Below are 18,241 nucleotides of genomic sequence, written 5' to 3'. Positions count from 1 at the left end.
AATTAACCCAATAGGTCCACCGACAGGGATCGATCCTAGTCCAATCATGTATCGGGCAAGCACTTTACCACTGAGTTACATCCCATCTAGATTAAGAAGAGTCCTATATTATATTGCTATACTGATACCATATAAATTCACATACTAAGGGGAGATAAAAATCACTCTCCTTGAACTAATCTCAGGGGAGTGATATTGTGCAAGTGATAGCTGCCCTTACACGGCGAGGTCTGTCAAGTTTTCCCTAGCTTGTTTTAGCATGGTGCATCACCTGGCCTCAATAGTCTAGCACCATCTTGCCTGAAACAGTGCCATGCTGCCCTGAGATTAAACCAGACTTTCAATAATTGTCCTGTCGGTGGGCCCATTGGGCTATTTCTCGCTCCAGCCAGTGCACAACGACTGGGATGGTGCATATAAAAGATCCCTTGCTGCTAATCGAAAAGAGTAGCCCATGAAGTGGCTACAGCGGGTTTCCTCTCTCAATATCTGTGTGGTCCTTAACCATATGTCCGAATCCATATAACCGTATATAATGTGTTGAGTGCATCATTAAACAAACCATTTCCTTCCTTCCTTCCTTCAATAATTGATTCTAAAATGGTCTTTATAAAAACACTGAGAAATGTATTTATAAAATATGCCTGTTATATATTTTGCCATTCATTTATTATTTAAGCAAGCACATGTATTTTTATTTGAATTAATATTTTTTGTCTTTAATGAAACAAAAAAAGTGCCCTGAAAATGGTGAAAATGCCACAAAAGTGTTAGTCTACATGCCTTGCCAAATTAATAGGTAAAACTCTAGCTATGTATCTATAATACTGCACAATAATCATGAAGTCCACAAATATATGTTAGCATCTAGGAGGGTTAAACAAAACAATGCTGATCAAAATGACCACAGGATACTAGTGATGGACTTTCGTTAACAAGTGTTTGGAGAACCACTGAGGTCTCGGTTTTTTCATTTCTACAATGTATTTGTCTTTTAGGTTGGGGCTGTTTTTGTCTTCCCCTTCGTACAGTACAGCCACTTCCGAGTGAGGGACGTGGAATTCTAAATCATCTCCCATTGCCTCTCTCATCTCTCTAGTTTCTTCCTGGACTCGTTTGTAGCAATTTCCTGAAAAATTTTAATAAAACAATCACAGTATTTTTAACATTTTTTACTTAACGTACAAAACAAATGGAATATTTGTTTAACAACACGTCAATTTGGTGTCTAACGTGTTTATTTATACACTTAGTCTAGATAGTGAGAGAAAGGAAAGGAATGTTTGTTTAACAACACCTCAGCACATTTTAAACTGGCTATTTGGTGCCTAACAGATTGTTATTTTGTCACATGGTTTAAAAAGGAATGTTTGTTTAACAACACTTCAGCACATTTTAAACTGGCTATTTGGCGTAACATATGGTTATTTCCACACTTGGTGAAAAGTGAGAGAATAAAGGAAAGGAATATGTGTAAAATAACACCTCAGCACATTTTAAACTGGCTATTTGGTGTCCAAGATATGGTGAGTTCAAGACTTGGTCGAGGCTGAGAGAGAAAAGGAAAGGAATGTTTGTTTAACAAAACTAGCAAATTGAAAACTGGATATGTAGAATCTAACATATGGTTATTTCCTCACTTTGTTGAGAGGAAAGGAAAAATATGTTGTTTACCAACACCGTAGCACATATTAAACGATAGCTATTTGGTATTTAGCATATGGTAATTTTCACATTTGGTCAAGACCGTTTTTTTTTAACTACACCACTAGAGCACATTGATTTATTAATCATCTGCTATTGGATATCAAACATTTAGTAATTTTGACATATAGTATCCCAGACAGGATAGCACATACCACAGCATTTGATATACCAGTCGTGGTGCACTGACTGGAAGGAGAAATAGCCCAATGGGCCCACCAACGAGGATCGATCTCAAACCGACCGTGCATCAAGCGAGCACTTTACCACTGGGCTACGCCCCTACCCCTTCACTTTGAGAGGAAAGGATGTTACTTTACCAACACCTCAACACTTTCCCCCAGACAGGACAGCACATACCATGGCCATTGATATACTTGTCGTGGAACACTGGTTGAGTCGGGATGTAGCCCAGTGGCAAAGTGCTCGCCTGATGTGCAGTCGGTCTGAGATCGATCCCTGCCCCCACTGAACTATTTATCATTCCAGTCAGTGCACCATGACTTGTGTATCAAAGGCCGTGGCATGTGATATCCTGTCTGTGGCATGGTGCATATAAAAGATCCCTTGCTACTAATGGAAAAATGTAGCGGGTTTCCTCTCTAACACTATATGTCCAAATTACCAAATGTTTGACATCCAACAGCCGATGATTACTGGTAATAATCAATGTGCTCTAATGGTGTTGTTAAACAAAACAAACTTTCTTGATTGAGATGGGGAAAACAAAAACAATTGGAGAATGGGTTTGGTGAGGTGGTTTGATCATACAACACAACCAACTTCAGGCGAGTGCTCTACCGACTTAGCCAGATCCCACCCCTGCAAATACCTCAGATTTTAGTCGAGATCAAGTCAGATTTGTTCAGACTGTTTTCTGCCAACACTCACCACAAATTGTATGTTTCTCATGCCAGTGACCACAGGTAAGACATGCCACAATGTTCTTCTTGGGAATGGCAGCCTCAAAATGTTTAATTTTTCCAAACCTCCTTGTACGATTCACTTCTGACGATCTTCGAGTTTTGGGCACAGCTGCCCACAGAGTGCTACCAAAAATAGACTCTAGTAGAGATTGTTCATCGTGGTTGCTAGGTGACATTGGCCATTGGTGCCCAGCAGAACAAACCAGAGCTGGGTTTAGTCCTGAAAAGAAAAGGAAAAAAATGGATGATCATAGGAATTTAAATTTTGTTTGGTTGCCTAGAGCACACTGATTATAAACATCGGGCTACTGGTCTCAAACATGTGATAATTCTAACAGTTTTAGAGAAAACCTGCTAAATGTTTCCATTGGCAGCTAGGGATCTTTCATATGCCCTTTCCCACAGGCAAGATAGCACATACTACAGACTTTCAACCGCTGCAATTGCCCACAGCAAACAACAATGCTATGGAGTTTTTAGTTCTCTACAACACTTTTTTTTTTACCTTGGTTTATTATTCTTTGTTTTTTTGCCATGGACATTTTCTTATAATTTTGCAAGGGTTGCCTTTGACATACCAGTCATGGTTATAATGTACTATACCGAAAATTCAATATTCAGTTCCATCACCCTTGTCATCTAGTTGACAGGTACAATAGCCAATCACTATTAATAGTATTATTATATATCAAATTGGTGAGATAGAATGACAAGATAAATGTTTTTTGTTATGGTAAAAAATGACTGTCAATGATTATTATGGTATGAAATTACTTTTTACAATGGTATGAAGTGATCATGGTTTGAAATGTCTATGGTATGGAATGACAACGGTATGAATCAATTAGCAAAGAGTGTACACAACTCATGAAATAAATGAAAGGTTGTCCCATCTGGTAAGACTACAGCTCATGTAAAATATTCCTTGCAATTATTATGTAATGGAGTTGCCAATATGATGATTAAATGTTGCGACAAACAAATGTTAGACTCCAAATGTGCTTCGTTAAACAGTTAATTGTCATTCAATAAAAGTTTTTCCGAAAATAGTAACTCGCGATAATCTAGTCAGATGATACTAATTTTCGCACAAGTGTTTTCAACAGAATTAATATTTGGTCGCTAAGCTTCACATTTAAAATAAATATGTAATGTTATGAAAAGATGGTTCAATACCGGGAGGTCGCATTCCAGTCAACCAATAGTAAATTACTCGTTCAGTTTTCTGCATGAAGGACAAAAGTCGAGTCATGCTGCTGGGCGCAGCCATTTTGTGTCGTTCGTGCCCGAATTTTGCTTACAGAAAATATGATTGGTTAGAGAGATAGTTGCATCCAATAGTATAAGATCTAACAAAAGTATTAGAATCGAAGAACCAAACCAACATGACTGAACGATACAGCTTTTCGTTAACAACTTTTAGGTGAATCCATAGTTATTTTACGCTATTTTAATACATTTAGAAGTGATATTTTGCATGATTCTTTATCAGTAATGAAATACAGTTTTTTCCACACAGAATTCTGGTATTTTCATTTAAAAATTATTAATAAACAGGCCCAGGGTGATCACTCATTATTTTCTACCTTTTTATTTTATTTTATTTTATTTCATTATGATTATATATATATTTTTAATTCTCATCACAAAAATGGCCCTAAAGTCAGAACCACATTTTGTCCTGACAGAAATGGAGGGGGAAAAAACATTTCAAAGACACATACCATCGACGTCCCAAACTGCGTTCACCTAACGACAAAAACACGAATACGATATTTACGGAAATATTATTCTTTATTTTTCTGCAATGATACGTGAAACAAAATAGATTGCGATCAATTAACGTAAAAAATCAACAGTGTCGATGTAATTTTAAAACAAATCCATTCTAGTAAACAAAAGTGAAAAACCTTCCGGTAAACAGAAAAGAGTGCGACGTTTCTAAATGCTTTCAGGCGCATGCGTTTGCAAAGAGTATCGCAACAGGCATGTGCAGTTCGTCATTTTCTATTTTTAAGGCCACTGCATGAAAACATATATGTTTCTTAACTATGCACAATTGACGAACACTTAGTTTAATATTTTTTTTTAAAGGAAAAATTCAATTTGTCAAGCGTTCTGGTCCGGTCCGCGTTTTAACAACACACATCGTTAAAACTTTATGTCAGTACTGTTGGGCATTACGTTTATACCAGTGAATAGTTTGTAACATAATTTTTTTTTAATGAAGTGATTCATAATTAACACAATTTATACACTCAAAATTATTTACAATTATTATGAATGAATTATGAATGCTATTCACTACAATAGAGGCACAAAAATGTAGTATACCTTTTGCAGATCGAATATAATAATTGAAACAAATTCTAACAACAGGGGTCTTAAAAATCGTAAAAATTAAATCCTTTGGCCTTGTTGTTCTGGCACATGTGAGGTCATGTGACACGCACCAAATGTTAATCCATCTTTCTCCATTTTAAGTCAATTTCTACGAGTCATGTGGACCCGATATTGGTAATTTTAAGGAATAAACAAAAACGACTTCATAAAATTAATGGTTTTAGGAGTTTGTAAAGTTTTGTATTTAGATACTTTTCTGAACTTTATTGTTTATGAAAATGTTCCTGAACTGTGAAGAAAAACCTCATAAATGAACGACATGCGGATGACAACAAATTGGATGTTGATTGCATGAACCGTGCACAAGAAAACAAAGTGAACGGAATTTTTGAAGCATAACACAGTTAGGGATGTTTACGATACATGTTCCACATCTCTATAGTCATTTCATACCATCCATTTCATACCATACTAGTATTACTGCCTGGTCAATTCATGCCCTATTCATTTTGTACCATTGTAAAAAATCATTTCATACCAGTATATATCAAGCGAATTGACCATATTATAAAAGCAGTTGTACTGCATTTTTGCCACAAAGATGCAGTGTTTTTTGTTTTGTTTAACTTTATTTTGACAGTTGGAAATTCAGAACATGTTATTTCCATTTTACCAAGTTGACTAGACCCTCATTTAGTATTTAGTGCTACCTGTCAACTTCTACAGGTTGTCACCTATGTCAATCATATTGCAACGTCATGGTAATTAATATAACTGTCAAAAACATCAAACCAACATAATGGACTAAGAAAATATTTTGTTATTTATTAGGCCTTCTTTTTAAAATTTTGACTTGTTTCACAAAAAAGTTAATAGTTACAATTTGCAAGTAGTCACACACAAAAAAGACATGAACCAAAACAGTATAGTGTTTTGAGACACAGATTTCACATTTGTTAATTCACAAAATTAAATGGTTTATAAAGTCTAAAAAAGAAAAGGGAAAAAAAAGTGAGTTGCAGTTGATGTTTGCATCTAGTAGAAATTTGTTATTGTTATTTTGTAAAAGACACTACTGGGGTGATATCATGTCTCAAATGTACACATTTTTTATGGTGCGAAATGACCAAGGTACGAAATTACTTTTTGCAGTGGTACAAAATGACCAGGGTAAAAACTACCAGATTAGGTACGAACTGACTATGGTACGAAATAACCATGGTACGAATTGACTAGCAACCGATAAAAAGCATGTATATTTTTGCTGTCTGTCATTTTGCTTTATTATGGAATACTCTCCAAGAGGGGTGGAAGCCTCCGAAGTATGTGTATGATAATGACAACATGACGATTGCTTTATACCATAACACATTATAATGTTGTTAGATTACGTCACATCCTCCCACCCTTCTTGGAAAGTATTCCATAAAAAAACACCAAAATGGCTGCCAGCTAAAAATTGCATGCTTTTTGTCCTTGGAAGTACTTAACAAAGTCGATATAGGTGATATGGTTACCATCTAGTTCGTGGAATCTTTGTCACTGTAATGGTTTTTTCATGATTTCATGGTGGAAATTTACCAGTAATAAAAGTAGGAGAGTAAAATATTGAGGGAGAAATCTACCAGCAATTAAAGGTAGGAGAGTAATTTATTGTAGTTGTTGATAACTTTGTTTACTAGCCAACTGGCTAGTGAATGAAAAAGCCCACTAGCCAACTCGAGATTGCTACTCGCCAGGCAACATATCAAGTACTGGTACATGTATTAGTATGGATAATATATATTTTCCAAAACCAGGACATATTTTATTTATTTACTTTTGTTGACGGTATGCTACTTTATTTTTACTTAAACATGTTGTTTTAGGTGGGGGTATTACATGTTTAAGTATCTTGTTGATTGTGGAGCAACTGGATGTGCCAAAAAAATGTAGTAGACCGGCGGACTACTGGGTTTTGACATCTGGTAGCCCAGGCAATAAATTGGTAGCCAAAACAACTCAGGTTACAGCTAAGGTCGAGCCCTGAATACTCTCCATATCTGAAAATGTATTCCAGTGCAGGCCTCGGACAATTGAAAATTTGCATAATCCGTATACACATGTATGGGTTGCGCAAAAACTTTCAGGTAACCCAGTTAGTTTTTACGTGACCCGCATGACCATGTAAATTATGTCATAAGTTCATTGTGCACACAAACAAAAAATGGATTTCACAAAACTTCACTTAACATGAGCTATGCATGAACGGAACTTATCGCTTTCACAATTTTCCGAGGTCAGCCATGTGAGCCCTTGTCAGCATTACGACTAGCACTCAGGGGGGGGGGGACATTTTGTTTAGTATCGCGTCACGATTTGCAGCACAAGTTCCAGATATCGCTACATTTTTAAAACATTAAACTAGTTGCTAATCAATTTTCAATTGACTAGAAATATCACTAATCAAGATTTTAAAAGCAAAATGTTCAGTGGCACTGATAACTGAAAAAAAAACTATATTCATTTATTTAATTTTATTTTCGTGCTTATATCCAATTAAGGTTCAAGCACACTGTCCTGGGCACACACCTCAGCTATCTGGGCTGTTTGTCCAGGAAAGTTGGTTAGTTGTTACATGTAGCTGTTAGTGGTTAGTAATAGAGTAGAGGGTGTAGTGGTCTTACACCTACTCACCGAGTGGATAAAACTGTACCTACCAGACTTACGTCCAATGGCTTCACTACAACACAACGAGGCCGGTTGATAACAATATAACTGATTCACAAAGCAACCATTGCTTGATATAGTATGAATTAGTAAATAGAGTATTATAAACAAGTTAAGTATTATCAAATTTATGTCCCATGTGAAATAATTATGAAGATTATTTCATGAGGGACATCAATTTGATAATAACTGGCACCAAGTTTTTTTGTCTATTTATTACCCCAGGTTTTTTTCCTTCTAAAAGCCTTTTATTTTTATATATATATGTGTAAATAGAAACTATGTAAACCACTTTTAACACTGTTTTGGCACACTCTTAGAGTTTCTACCATTGTTACTTTGATGCAATCTAAAGCCCAATCTGATTAAAATTAGCTTTACTGGTCTACCAGTAGATCTAAAAGCATTGCGTGAACTTCCATGTCCAGGTGACATTTCATCTATAAATAATAATTTAAATATCGACCAATTACACTTTTGCCTTTTATAGCGTTATTCGGGAGTATACAAATTCTAAAAATAGCAGGCGAGACTATTTATGCAATAGGCGAACTTGTTGGTCTATTTCAACATTAAAAAAGGAGGAAAAGTGCAGTAATAAACTGTGGATTGTATACTAGTATAAATAGATTTTATGGCTATACCATCACGTTTTTTTTTCCCGTCTTGAAAACAAATTTGATATAAAATTTTATATTGAAATTAGTCTCCGGCATACTTCGTAATTCACCCGAATCATTTCATATACCCTCGGCATAATCCCAAATGTTTTCAAATTCTTTTCAAATCACTGACATGATTTTGCAAGTACGGTTTTGATTGATCGAATGGAAGGTCAGATGGACATGAGCTCCAATGGGCTGCTGTTAGATCTACAGGTAATAGTAATTAACCAGTGGAGCTAATTTTAATTAGATTGTCTAAAGCCCTGTACGGAATTCTGCTAAATTCACAGCTTCTTTTAGTTTAATTACCCAAGCTTAATTTATTTCAGTCCGTCGGGCAAGTTGGTGCAGATAGAATATGCACTGGCTGCTGTTGGAGCTGGGGCCCCATCGGTTGGAATTAAAGGTATGTTGTGGAAAGTAGTACTTGTATAATTATTAAAGGTATGTTGTGGAAAGTAGTACTTGTATAATTATTAAAGGTATGTTGTTGAAAGTAGTATTTGTATAATTATTAAAGGTATGTTGTTGAAAGTACTACTTGTATAATTATTAAAGGTATGTTGTGGAAAGTAGTATTTGTATAATTATTAAAGGTATGTTGTGGAAAGTAGTACTTGTATAATTATTAAAGGTATGTTGTGGAAAGTAGTATTTGTATAATTATTAAAGGGATGTTGTGGAAAGTAGTATTTGTATAATTATTAAAGGTATGTTGTGGAAAGTACTACTTGTATAATTATTAAAGGGATGTTGTGGAAAGTAGTACTTGTATAATTATTAAAGGTATGTTGTGGAAAGTACTACTTGTATAATTGTTAAAGGTATTTTGTGGAAAGTACTACGTGTATAATTATTAAAGGTATGTTGTGGAAAGTAGTACTTGTATAATTATTAAAGGTATGTTGTTGAAAGTAGTATTTGTATAATTATTAAAGGTATGTTGTTGAAAGTACTACTTGTATAATTATTAAAGGTATGTTGTTGAAAGTAGTATTTGTATAATTATTAAAGGTATGTTGTTGAAAGTACTACTTGTATAATTATTAAAGGGATGTTGTGGAAAGTAGTACTTGTATAATTATTAAAGGTATGTTGTGGAAAGTACTACTTGTATAATTATTAAAGGTATGTTGTGGAAAGTACTACTTTTATAATTATTAAAGGTATGTTGTTGAAAGTAGTATTTGTATAATTATTAAAGGTATGTTGTTGAAAGTAGTATTTGTATAATTATTAAAGGTATGTTGTTGAAAGTACTACTTGTATAATTATTAAAGGTTTTTTTTTGAAAGTATGTTGTGCAAAGTAGTGCATATGTATTTGTTAAAACGTGTTTTGGAAGGTAGTACAAGTGTACCTGTAATTGTTATGGTGTTTGCAGTGTTCGAGATTAACGGTATTCCAATATCCCGGGGAACCAGAATTTAATTTTGGATACCAGACTTCAAGAACCCAGTATCCCACCGGGATACCATACAATGCTGGGTTTTTTTTATAATCCTGTGTTTTTATTTTTCGCTAAACAATGAAAGTCGTCATGATTTACTGGTGAAGCTAAGTAACATAATTTTTTCGAGCTCATACCCAGTCTAATGCTATGCCATAACAATATCTCCCCCAATTCATACCCAGTCTAATGCTAATGCTATTGTTTTTGTTGGATGTTTCCTCCTTTCAAATTTTACTTGAGATATTGATTCCACATCTGCAGAAAATTTATACAGGTAGGTTTATCATTAATACTGTCAGAATCACTTATATATTCATGCTAAATATTAATTTGTGTTAGTATTATTCAAAAAGTAAATTCAGTTTGATTGCAAATTTCACGAATTCCGCAATTGCGGCGTTGCAATAGACTGGGAAAGAGAACAGTGTCGTCCAAGTTTGTTACGATGCTATTTATGAATTTCATTTAAGTGGGATACTAAATTCTCAGGTGGGATACCAGATTTTGAAATGTTAGTATCCAACTGGGATACTGTCCCAAATTTTTAATCTCAAACACTGGTTTCATCTTGCTAGTCTGTTTATAACATTCCAGTTTTTACCTAAGATTAGGAATCTATTTAAACGCAGTCTAGTCAAAAACTTGAAAACGGTCTGTGTTGTAAATGAAAATGAACTAGGGGGGGAAAAAGAACATGTCATCTTAAGGAAGGGTGGCTGGAACACCTATGTCCGTCCGTCGTCCTCATCCTCGTCCTCCTCCTCCTCCCCCCCCCCCCCCCCCCCCCCCCTAGTGTTCGACATTAACGGTATCCTGATATCCCGGGGATACCAGAATTTAATTTTGGATACCAGACTTCAAGAACCTAGTATCCCACCGGTATCATACCATATTATACTAAATTCTCAGGTGGGATGCCAGATTTTGAAATGTTAGTATCCAAATGGGATACTGCCCCAAAATTTTAATCTCGAACACTTAGATCTATTCCTGTAAGAAACAAAAAGTTATAATTTGTGGTTTTATAGTCTAAAAAAAGAGAGTGATTTTTGTTACGTTGTTTTCAGTGGTAGATGGGGTAGGACGTAGCTTGGTGTGTGGTTGTTGTTTTCAGTGGTAGATGGGGTAGGACGTAGCTTGGTGTGTGGTTGTTGTTTTCAGTGGTAGATGGGGTAGGACGTAGCTTGGTGTGTGGTTGTTGTTTTCAGTGGTAGATGGGGTAGGACGTAGCTTGGTGTGTGGTTGTTGTTTTCAGTGGTAGATGGGGTAGGACGTAGCTTGGTGTGTGGTTGTTGTTTTCAGTGGTAGATGGGGTAGGACGTAGCTTGGTGTGTGGTATGTTGTTTTCAGTGGTAGATGGGGTAGGACGTAGCTTGGTGTGTGGTTGTTGTTTTCAGTGGTAGATGGGGTAGGACGTAGCTTGGTGTGTGGTTGGTTTAGGATCGATGCCCATCGGTGTGCCCATTAGGCTATTTCTCATTCCGGCCAGTGCACCACGACTGGTATATCATATTATCAATGGCTGTGGTATGTGCTATACTGTCTGTGAGATGGTGCATATAAAAGATCTCTTGCTACTAATGGAAAAATAGGCGTGCGCTACAACAGCTTGTTCTGAATGTGCACGTAAAACCCTATGACCTGACCTGAATGGAAAAATATAGCAGGTTTCCCGTCTATGACTATATGTCAAAATTATCAAATGTTTGACATCCAATAGCCGATGATTAATAAATCGGTGTGCTCTTGTGTTGTCATTAAATAAAAACTTCTCTTTTTTCAGCGGTGAATGGTGTTGTGTTGGCGACGGAGAAGAAACAGAAATCCATCCTGTATGATGAACACAGCATCCACAAAATTGAGATGTTGACGAAGAACATCGGTATGGTCTACAGTGGAATGGGGCCCGACTACAGGTAACTGTCCGAAACGCCCCACGCCTTCGACATCGCTGGGGGCAGGATTTAGCTCAGTTGGTTGAGTGCTCGCCTGTTATGCTTTTGTCACAGGATCGAACCACCTCAGTGGATCCATTCAACCGATTAGGGTTTTCCTCATTCCAACCAGTGCACCACAACTGGTCATGGGTCATGGTATGTGCTTTCCTGTCTGTGGCAAAGTGCATATAAAAGATCCCTTTGATGTAGTAGGAAAAATGTATCGGATTTCCTCAATCTGATTAAAATTAGCTCTACTGGTCTACCAGTAGATCTAACAGCATTGCGTGGACTCCCATGTCCAGGTGACATTTCATCTATATATAACAATTTAAATATCGACCAATTACACTTCACCTTTTAGAGCGTTATTCAGGAGCATACAAATTCTAAAAATATCGGGCCAGACTATTTGTGCAATAGGCAAACTTGTTGGTCTATTTTAATATTGAAAAAAAACAGAGAAAAAAGTGTAGTAATAAACTCTGGATTCTATACTAGTATAAACAGATTTTATGGCTATACCATCATGGGGTTTTTTTGTCATTGGGCTATTTCTCGTTCCAGCCAGTGCACCACAACTGGTATATCAAAGGCTGTGGTATGTGCTATCCTGTCTGTGGGATGGTGCATATAAAAGATCTCTTGCTATTAATGGAAAAAATTGTAGCGGGTTTCCTCTCTATGACTGTTAAAATGACCATATGTTTGAAATCCAATAGCCGATGTTTAATAAATCAATGTTCTCTAGTGGTGTCGTTAAACAAAATGAACTTTATTTTTCTTTCTTTCTTTCTGTATATATCTATTTTAGTTTGTTTATATTTATTTATTTTGTTTGTGTTGCAGAGTTTTGGTTCGAAGGGCTCGTAAGCTGGCTCAGCAGTATTACCTGACGTACTGTGAGGAGATTCCTACCGCCCAGCTAGTTCAACGAGTAGCAACTGTGATGCAGGAGTTCACCCAGTCAGGGTACGCAGTCTTTATTACATACCCATTTACCCTTACTCTAGTACTGTGAGGAGATTCCTACCGCCCAGCTAGTTCAACGAGTAGCAACTGTGATGCAGGAGTTCACCCAGTCAGGGTACAGTCTTTATTACACACCCATTTACCCTTACTATAGTACTGTGAGGAGATTCCTACCATTCAGTTCACCCAGGCAGGGTCCGCAGTCTTATTACATACTCATTTAACCTTACTATAGTACTGTGAGGAGATTCCTACCGCCCAGCTAGATCAACGAGTAGCGACTGTGATGCAGGAGTTCACCCAGTCAGGGTACAGTCTTTATTACACACCCATTTAACCTTACTATAGTATTGTGAGGAGATTCCTACCATTAGTTCACCCAGTCAGGGTACAGTCTTTATTACACACCCATTTAACCTTACTATAGTACTGTGAGGAGATTCCTACTATTAGTTCACCCAGTCAGGGTACAGTCTTTATTACACACCCATTTAACCTTACTATAGTACTGTGAGGAGATTCCTACCATTAGTTCACCCAGTCAGGGTACAGTCTTTATTACACACCCATTTAACCTTACTATAGTGCTGTGAGGAGATTCCTACCATTAGTTCACCCAGTCAGGGTACAGTCTTTATTACACACCCATTTAACCGTACTATAGTACTGTGAGGAGATTCCTACCATTAGTTCACCCAGTCAGGGTACAGTCTTTATTACACACCCATTTAACCGTACTATAGTACTGTGAGGAGATTCCTACCATTAGTTCACCCAGTCAGGGTACAGTCTTTATTACATACCCATTTAACCGTACTATAGTACTGTGAGGAGATTCCTACCATTAGTTCACCCAGTCAGGGTACAGTCTTTATTACACACCCATTTAACCGTACTATAGTACTGTGAGGAGATTCCTACCATTAGTTCACCCAGTCAGGGTACAGTCTTTATTACACACCCATTTAACCTTACTATAGTATTGTGTGGAGATTCCTACCATTAGTTCACCCAGTCAGGGTACAGTCTTTATTACACACCCATTTAACCTTACTATAGTATTGTGTGGAGATTCCTACCATTAGTTCACCCAGTCAGGGTACAGTCTTTATTACACACCCATTTAACCTTACTATAGTGCTGTGAGGAGATTCCTACCATTAGTTCACCCAGTCAGGGTACAGTCTTTATTACACACCCATTTAACCTTACTATAGTATTGTGAGGAGATTCCTACCATTAGTTCACCCAGTCAGGGTACAGTCTTTATTACACACCCATTTAACCTTACTATAGTATTGTGAGGAGATTCCTACCATTAGTTCACCCAGTCAGGGTACAGTCTTTATTACACACCCATTTAACCTTACTATAGTATTGTGAGGAGATTCCTACCATTAGTTCACCCAGTCAGGGTACAGTCTTTATTACACACCCATTTAACCTTACTATAGTATTGTGAGGAGATTCCTACCATTAGTTCACCCAGTCAGGGTACAGTCTTTATTACACACCCATTTAACCGTACTATAGTACTGTGAGGAGATTCCTACCATTAGTTCACCCAGTCAGGGTACAGTCTTTATTACATACCCATTTAACCTTACTATAGTATTGTGTGGAGATTCCTACCATTAGTTCACCCAGTCAGGGTACAGTCTTTATTACATACCCATTTAACCTTACTATAGTATTGTGTGGAGATTCCTACCATTAGTTCACCCAGTCAGGGTACAGTCTTTATTACACACCCATTTAACCTTACTATAGTACTGTGAGGAGATTCCTACCATTAGTTCACCCAGTCAGGGTACAGTCTTTATTACATACCCATTTAACCTTACTATAGTACTGTGAGGAGATTCCTACCATTAGTTCACCCAGTCAGGGTACAGTCTTTATTACATACCCATTTAACCTTACTATAGTACTGTGAGGAGATTCCTACCATTAGTTCACCCAGTCAGGGTACAGTCTTTATTACACACCCATTTAACCTTACTATAGTATTGTGAGGAGATTCCTACCATTAGTTCACCCAGTCAGGGTACAGTCTTTATTACACACCCATTTAACCTTACTATAGTATTGTGTGGAGATTCCTACCATTAGTTCACCCAGTCAGGGTACAGTCTTTATTACACACCCATTTAACCTTACTATAGTATTGTGTGGAGATTCCTACCATTAGTTCACCCAGTCAGGGTACAGTCTTTATTACACACCCATTTAACCTTACTATAGTATTGTGAGGAGATTCCTACCATTAGTTCACCCAGTCAGGGTACAGTCTTTATTACACACCCATTTAACCTTACTATAGTGCTGTGAGGAGATTCCTACCATTAGTTCACCCAGTCAGGGTACAGTCTTTATTACACACCCATTTAACCTTACTATAGTATTGTGAGGAGATTCCTACCATTAGTTCACCCAGTCAGGGTACAGTCTTTATTACACACCCATTTAACCTTACTATAGTATTGTGAGGAGATTCCTACCATTAGTTCACCCAGTCAGGGTACAGTCTTTATTACACACCCATTTAACCTTACTATAGTATTGTGTGGAGATTCCTACCATTAGTTCACCCAGTCAGGGTACAGTCTTTATTACACACCCATTTAACCTTACTATAGTACTGTGAGGAGATTCCTACCATTAGTTCACCCAGTCAGGGTACAGTCTTTATTACACACCCATTTAACCGTACTATAGTACTGTGAGGAGATTCCTACCATTAGTTCACCCAGTCAGGGTACAGTCTTTATTACACACCCATTTAACCTTACTATAGTATTGTGTGGAGATTCCTACCATTAGTTCACCCAGTCAGGGTACAGTCTTTATTACATACCCATTTAACCTTACTATAGTATTGTGTGGAGATTCCTACCATTAGTTCACCCAGTCAGGGTACAGTCTTTATTACACACCCATTTAACCTTACTATAGTACTGTGAGGAGATTCCTACCATTAGTTCACCCAGTCAGGGTACAGTCTTTATTACACACCCATTTAACCTTACTATAGTACTGTGACGAGATTCCCACCATTCAGTTCACCCAGTCAGGGTACAGTCTTTATTACACACCCATTTAACCTTACTATAGTACTGTGAGGAGATTCCTACCATTAGTTCACCCAGTCAGGGTACAGTCTTTATTACACACCCATTTAACCTTACTATAGTACTGTGAGGAGATTCCTACCATTAGTTCACCCAGTCAGGGTACAGTCTTTATTACATACCCATTTAACCTTACTATAGTACTGTGAGGAGATTCCTACCATTCAGTTCACCCAGTCAGGGTACAGTCTTTATTACACACCCATTTAACCTTACTATAGTATTGTGAGGAGATTCCTACCATTAGTTCACCCAGTCAGGGTACAGTCTTTATTACATACCCATTTAACCTTACTATAGTACTGTGTGGAGATTCCTACCATTAGTTCACCCAGTCAGGGTACAGTCTTTATTACATACCCATTTAACCTTACTATAGTATTGTGAGGAGATTCCTACCATTAGTTCACCCAGTCAGGGTACAGTCTTTATTACACACCCATTTAACCTTACTATAGTATTGTGAGGAGATTCCTACCATTAGTTCACCCAGTCAGGGTACAGTCTTTATTACACACCCATTTAACCGTACTATAGTACTGTGTGGAGATTCCTACCATTAGTTCACCCAGTCAGGGTACAGTCTTTATTACACACCCATTTAACCTTACTATAGTACTGTGTGGAGATTCCTACCATTAGTTCACCCAGTCAGGGTACAGTCTTTATTACACACCCATTTAACCTTACTATAGTACTGTGAGGAGATTCCTACCATTAGTTCACCCAGTCAGGGTACAGTCTTTATTACATACCCATTTAACCTTACTATAGTATTGTGAGGAGATTCCTACCATTAGTTCACCCAGTCAGGGTACAGTCTTTATTACATACCCATTTAACCTTACTATAGTACTGTGAGGAGATTCCTACCATTAGTTCACCCAGTCAGGGTACAGTCTTTATTACACACCCATTTAACCTTACTATAGTGCTGTGAGGAGATTCCTACCATTAGTTCACCCAGTCAGGGTACAGTCTTTATTACATACCCATTTAACCTTACTATAGTAAAAAGAAGTTTGTTTTGTTTAACGACACCACTGGAGCACATTGATTAATTAATCATCGGCTGCTATAGTAAAAAAAAGACAATTCTGACCATGCAATAAAACACATTGTACTGAACATATGTGTGATACAAAATCTTGCATGCATAGTACTTGTTCACCTGAAGTTTTGTTTTGTTTAACGACACCACTAGAGCATATTGATTTATTAATCATTGGCTATTGGATGTCAAACATTTGGTATTTTTGACATATAGTCATAGAAGAGAGGAAACCTGCTACATTTTTCCATTTGTAGCAAGGGATCTTTTATATCCCACAGACAGGATGGTACATACCAGAGCCTTTGGTAAACCAGTCGTGGTGCATTGGCTGGAACGAGAAATAACCCAATGGGCCCACCGATGGGGATCGATCCCAAACCAATCGCGCATCAAGCGAGCACTTCACCACTGGGCTACATCCCGGCCAGTGTTCACGTGAACGACATTGTGTCCCTAGCCAGGATGTTCAGCATTCTGTCTAGACGAAGTAAGTTGTGTTATTTAATTAAACTTTTCTTGATCATAATAGAAAAAGGTGGTATGTAATAAATGCGTGGGGACACCGAATAGCCAATATGTATTTTTGTGCTGGTGTGTCATTAAACATTCATTCATTCAAATGCGTGGGTGTTATTGATGCTTCATTGCTGACGTGCTGCACTAGTGTGGGATGGGCTTTATCATTGTTGGGTATTTTTTAATAATATCATTTAGTGATTTTTTATTTTAATTTTGTTTGTTTTTTTACAGAGGTGTCCGTCCCTTTGGTGTATCACTGCTGCTGGCAGGGTGGGATGAAGAGGATGATTCTCCTTACCTCTACCAGTGTGACCCTTCTGTAAGTGTGGAACATAGAATATTAGTTACCTCTACCAGTGTGACCCTTCTGTAAGTGTGGAACATAGAATATTAGTTACCTCTACCAGTGTGACCCTTCTGTAAGTGTGGAACATAGAATATTAGTTACCTCTACCAGTGTGTGACCCTTCTGTAAGTGTGGAATATAGAATATTAGTTACCTCTACCAGTGTGACCCTTCTGTAAGTGTGGAATATAGAATATTAATTACCTCTACCAGTGTGACCCTTCTGTAAGTGTGGAATATAGAATATTAATTACCTCTCCCAGTCTGACCCTTCTGTAAGTGTAGAATGTAGAATATTAATTACCTCTCCCAGTCTGACCCTTCTGTAAGTGTAGAATGTAGAATATTAGTTACCTCTACTAGTGTGACCTGTCTGTAAGTGTGGAATATAGAATATTAATTCCTCTATCAGTGTTGCCCATCTAGTGTAGGACTTCAAATATTAGAACATAGACGCAGAATATTAATTACCTCTACCAGTG

At 37.3% G+C, this 18,241-nt stretch overlaps 2 protein-coding genes across 2 annotated transcripts in view; one reads left to right on the top strand and one right to left on the bottom strand.

Moving 5' to 3' along the window:
• Positions 1 to 464: 464 nt before the first annotated feature.
• Positions 465 to 3,936, bottom strand: LOC121385227 (39S ribosomal protein L32, mitochondrial-like). Its single transcript, XM_041515810.1, has 3 exons — positions 3,807 to 3,936; positions 2,596 to 2,850; positions 465 to 1,129 (listed from the first exon to the last, which is right to left on the bottom strand). The coding sequence occupies exons 1-3, from the start codon at positions 3,898 to 3,900 to the stop codon at positions 915 to 917; spliced, it is 564 nt and encodes a 187-aa protein (XP_041371744.1). The 5' UTR covers positions 3,901 to 3,936; the 3' UTR covers positions 465 to 914.
• Positions 3,937 to 3,973: 37 nt separating this feature from the next.
• The window catches only part of LOC121385225 (proteasome subunit alpha type-2-like), a 17,560-nt gene continuing 3,292 nt past the window's right edge, over positions 3,974 to 18,241 (top strand). Inside the window, exons 1-5 of the mRNA XM_041515809.1 lie at positions 3,974 to 4,053; positions 8,677 to 8,753; positions 11,584 to 11,716; positions 12,587 to 12,709; positions 17,645 to 17,732. Of these exons, the coding sequence (XP_041371743.1) occupies positions 4,016 to 4,053; positions 8,677 to 8,753; positions 11,584 to 11,716; positions 12,587 to 12,709; positions 17,645 to 17,732 (459 nt within the window). The 5' untranslated portion in view covers positions 3,974 to 4,015. The remainder of the gene's footprint in view (positions 4,054 to 8,676; positions 8,754 to 11,583; positions 11,717 to 12,586; positions 12,710 to 17,644; positions 17,733 to 18,241) is intronic.

This window comes from Gigantopelta aegis, chromosome 11 (genome assembly GCF_016097555.1).
Source record: "Gigantopelta aegis isolate Gae_Host chromosome 11, Gae_host_genome, whole genome shotgun sequence".
NCBI classification, from domain to species: Eukaryota; Metazoa; Mollusca; class Gastropoda; order Neomphalida; family Peltospiridae; genus Gigantopelta; species Gigantopelta aegis.
This window is presented reverse-complemented; position numbering and strand designations above follow the sequence as displayed.

Coding starts and splice junctions, on each gene's coding strand:
- LOC121385227 (XM_041515810.1), bottom strand. CDS start 3,900: ATGGCTGCGCCCAGCAGCATGACTCGACTTTTGTCCTTCATGCAGAAA. Junction 2,851..3,806: donor GACTGGAATGCGACCTCCCG/GTATTGAACCAT, acceptor TTTTCTTTTCAG/GACTAAACCCAGCTCTGGTT. Junction 1,130..2,595: donor TGAGAAACATACAATTTGTG/GTGAGTGTTGGC, acceptor AAAATTTTTCAG/GAAATTGCTACAAACGAGTC.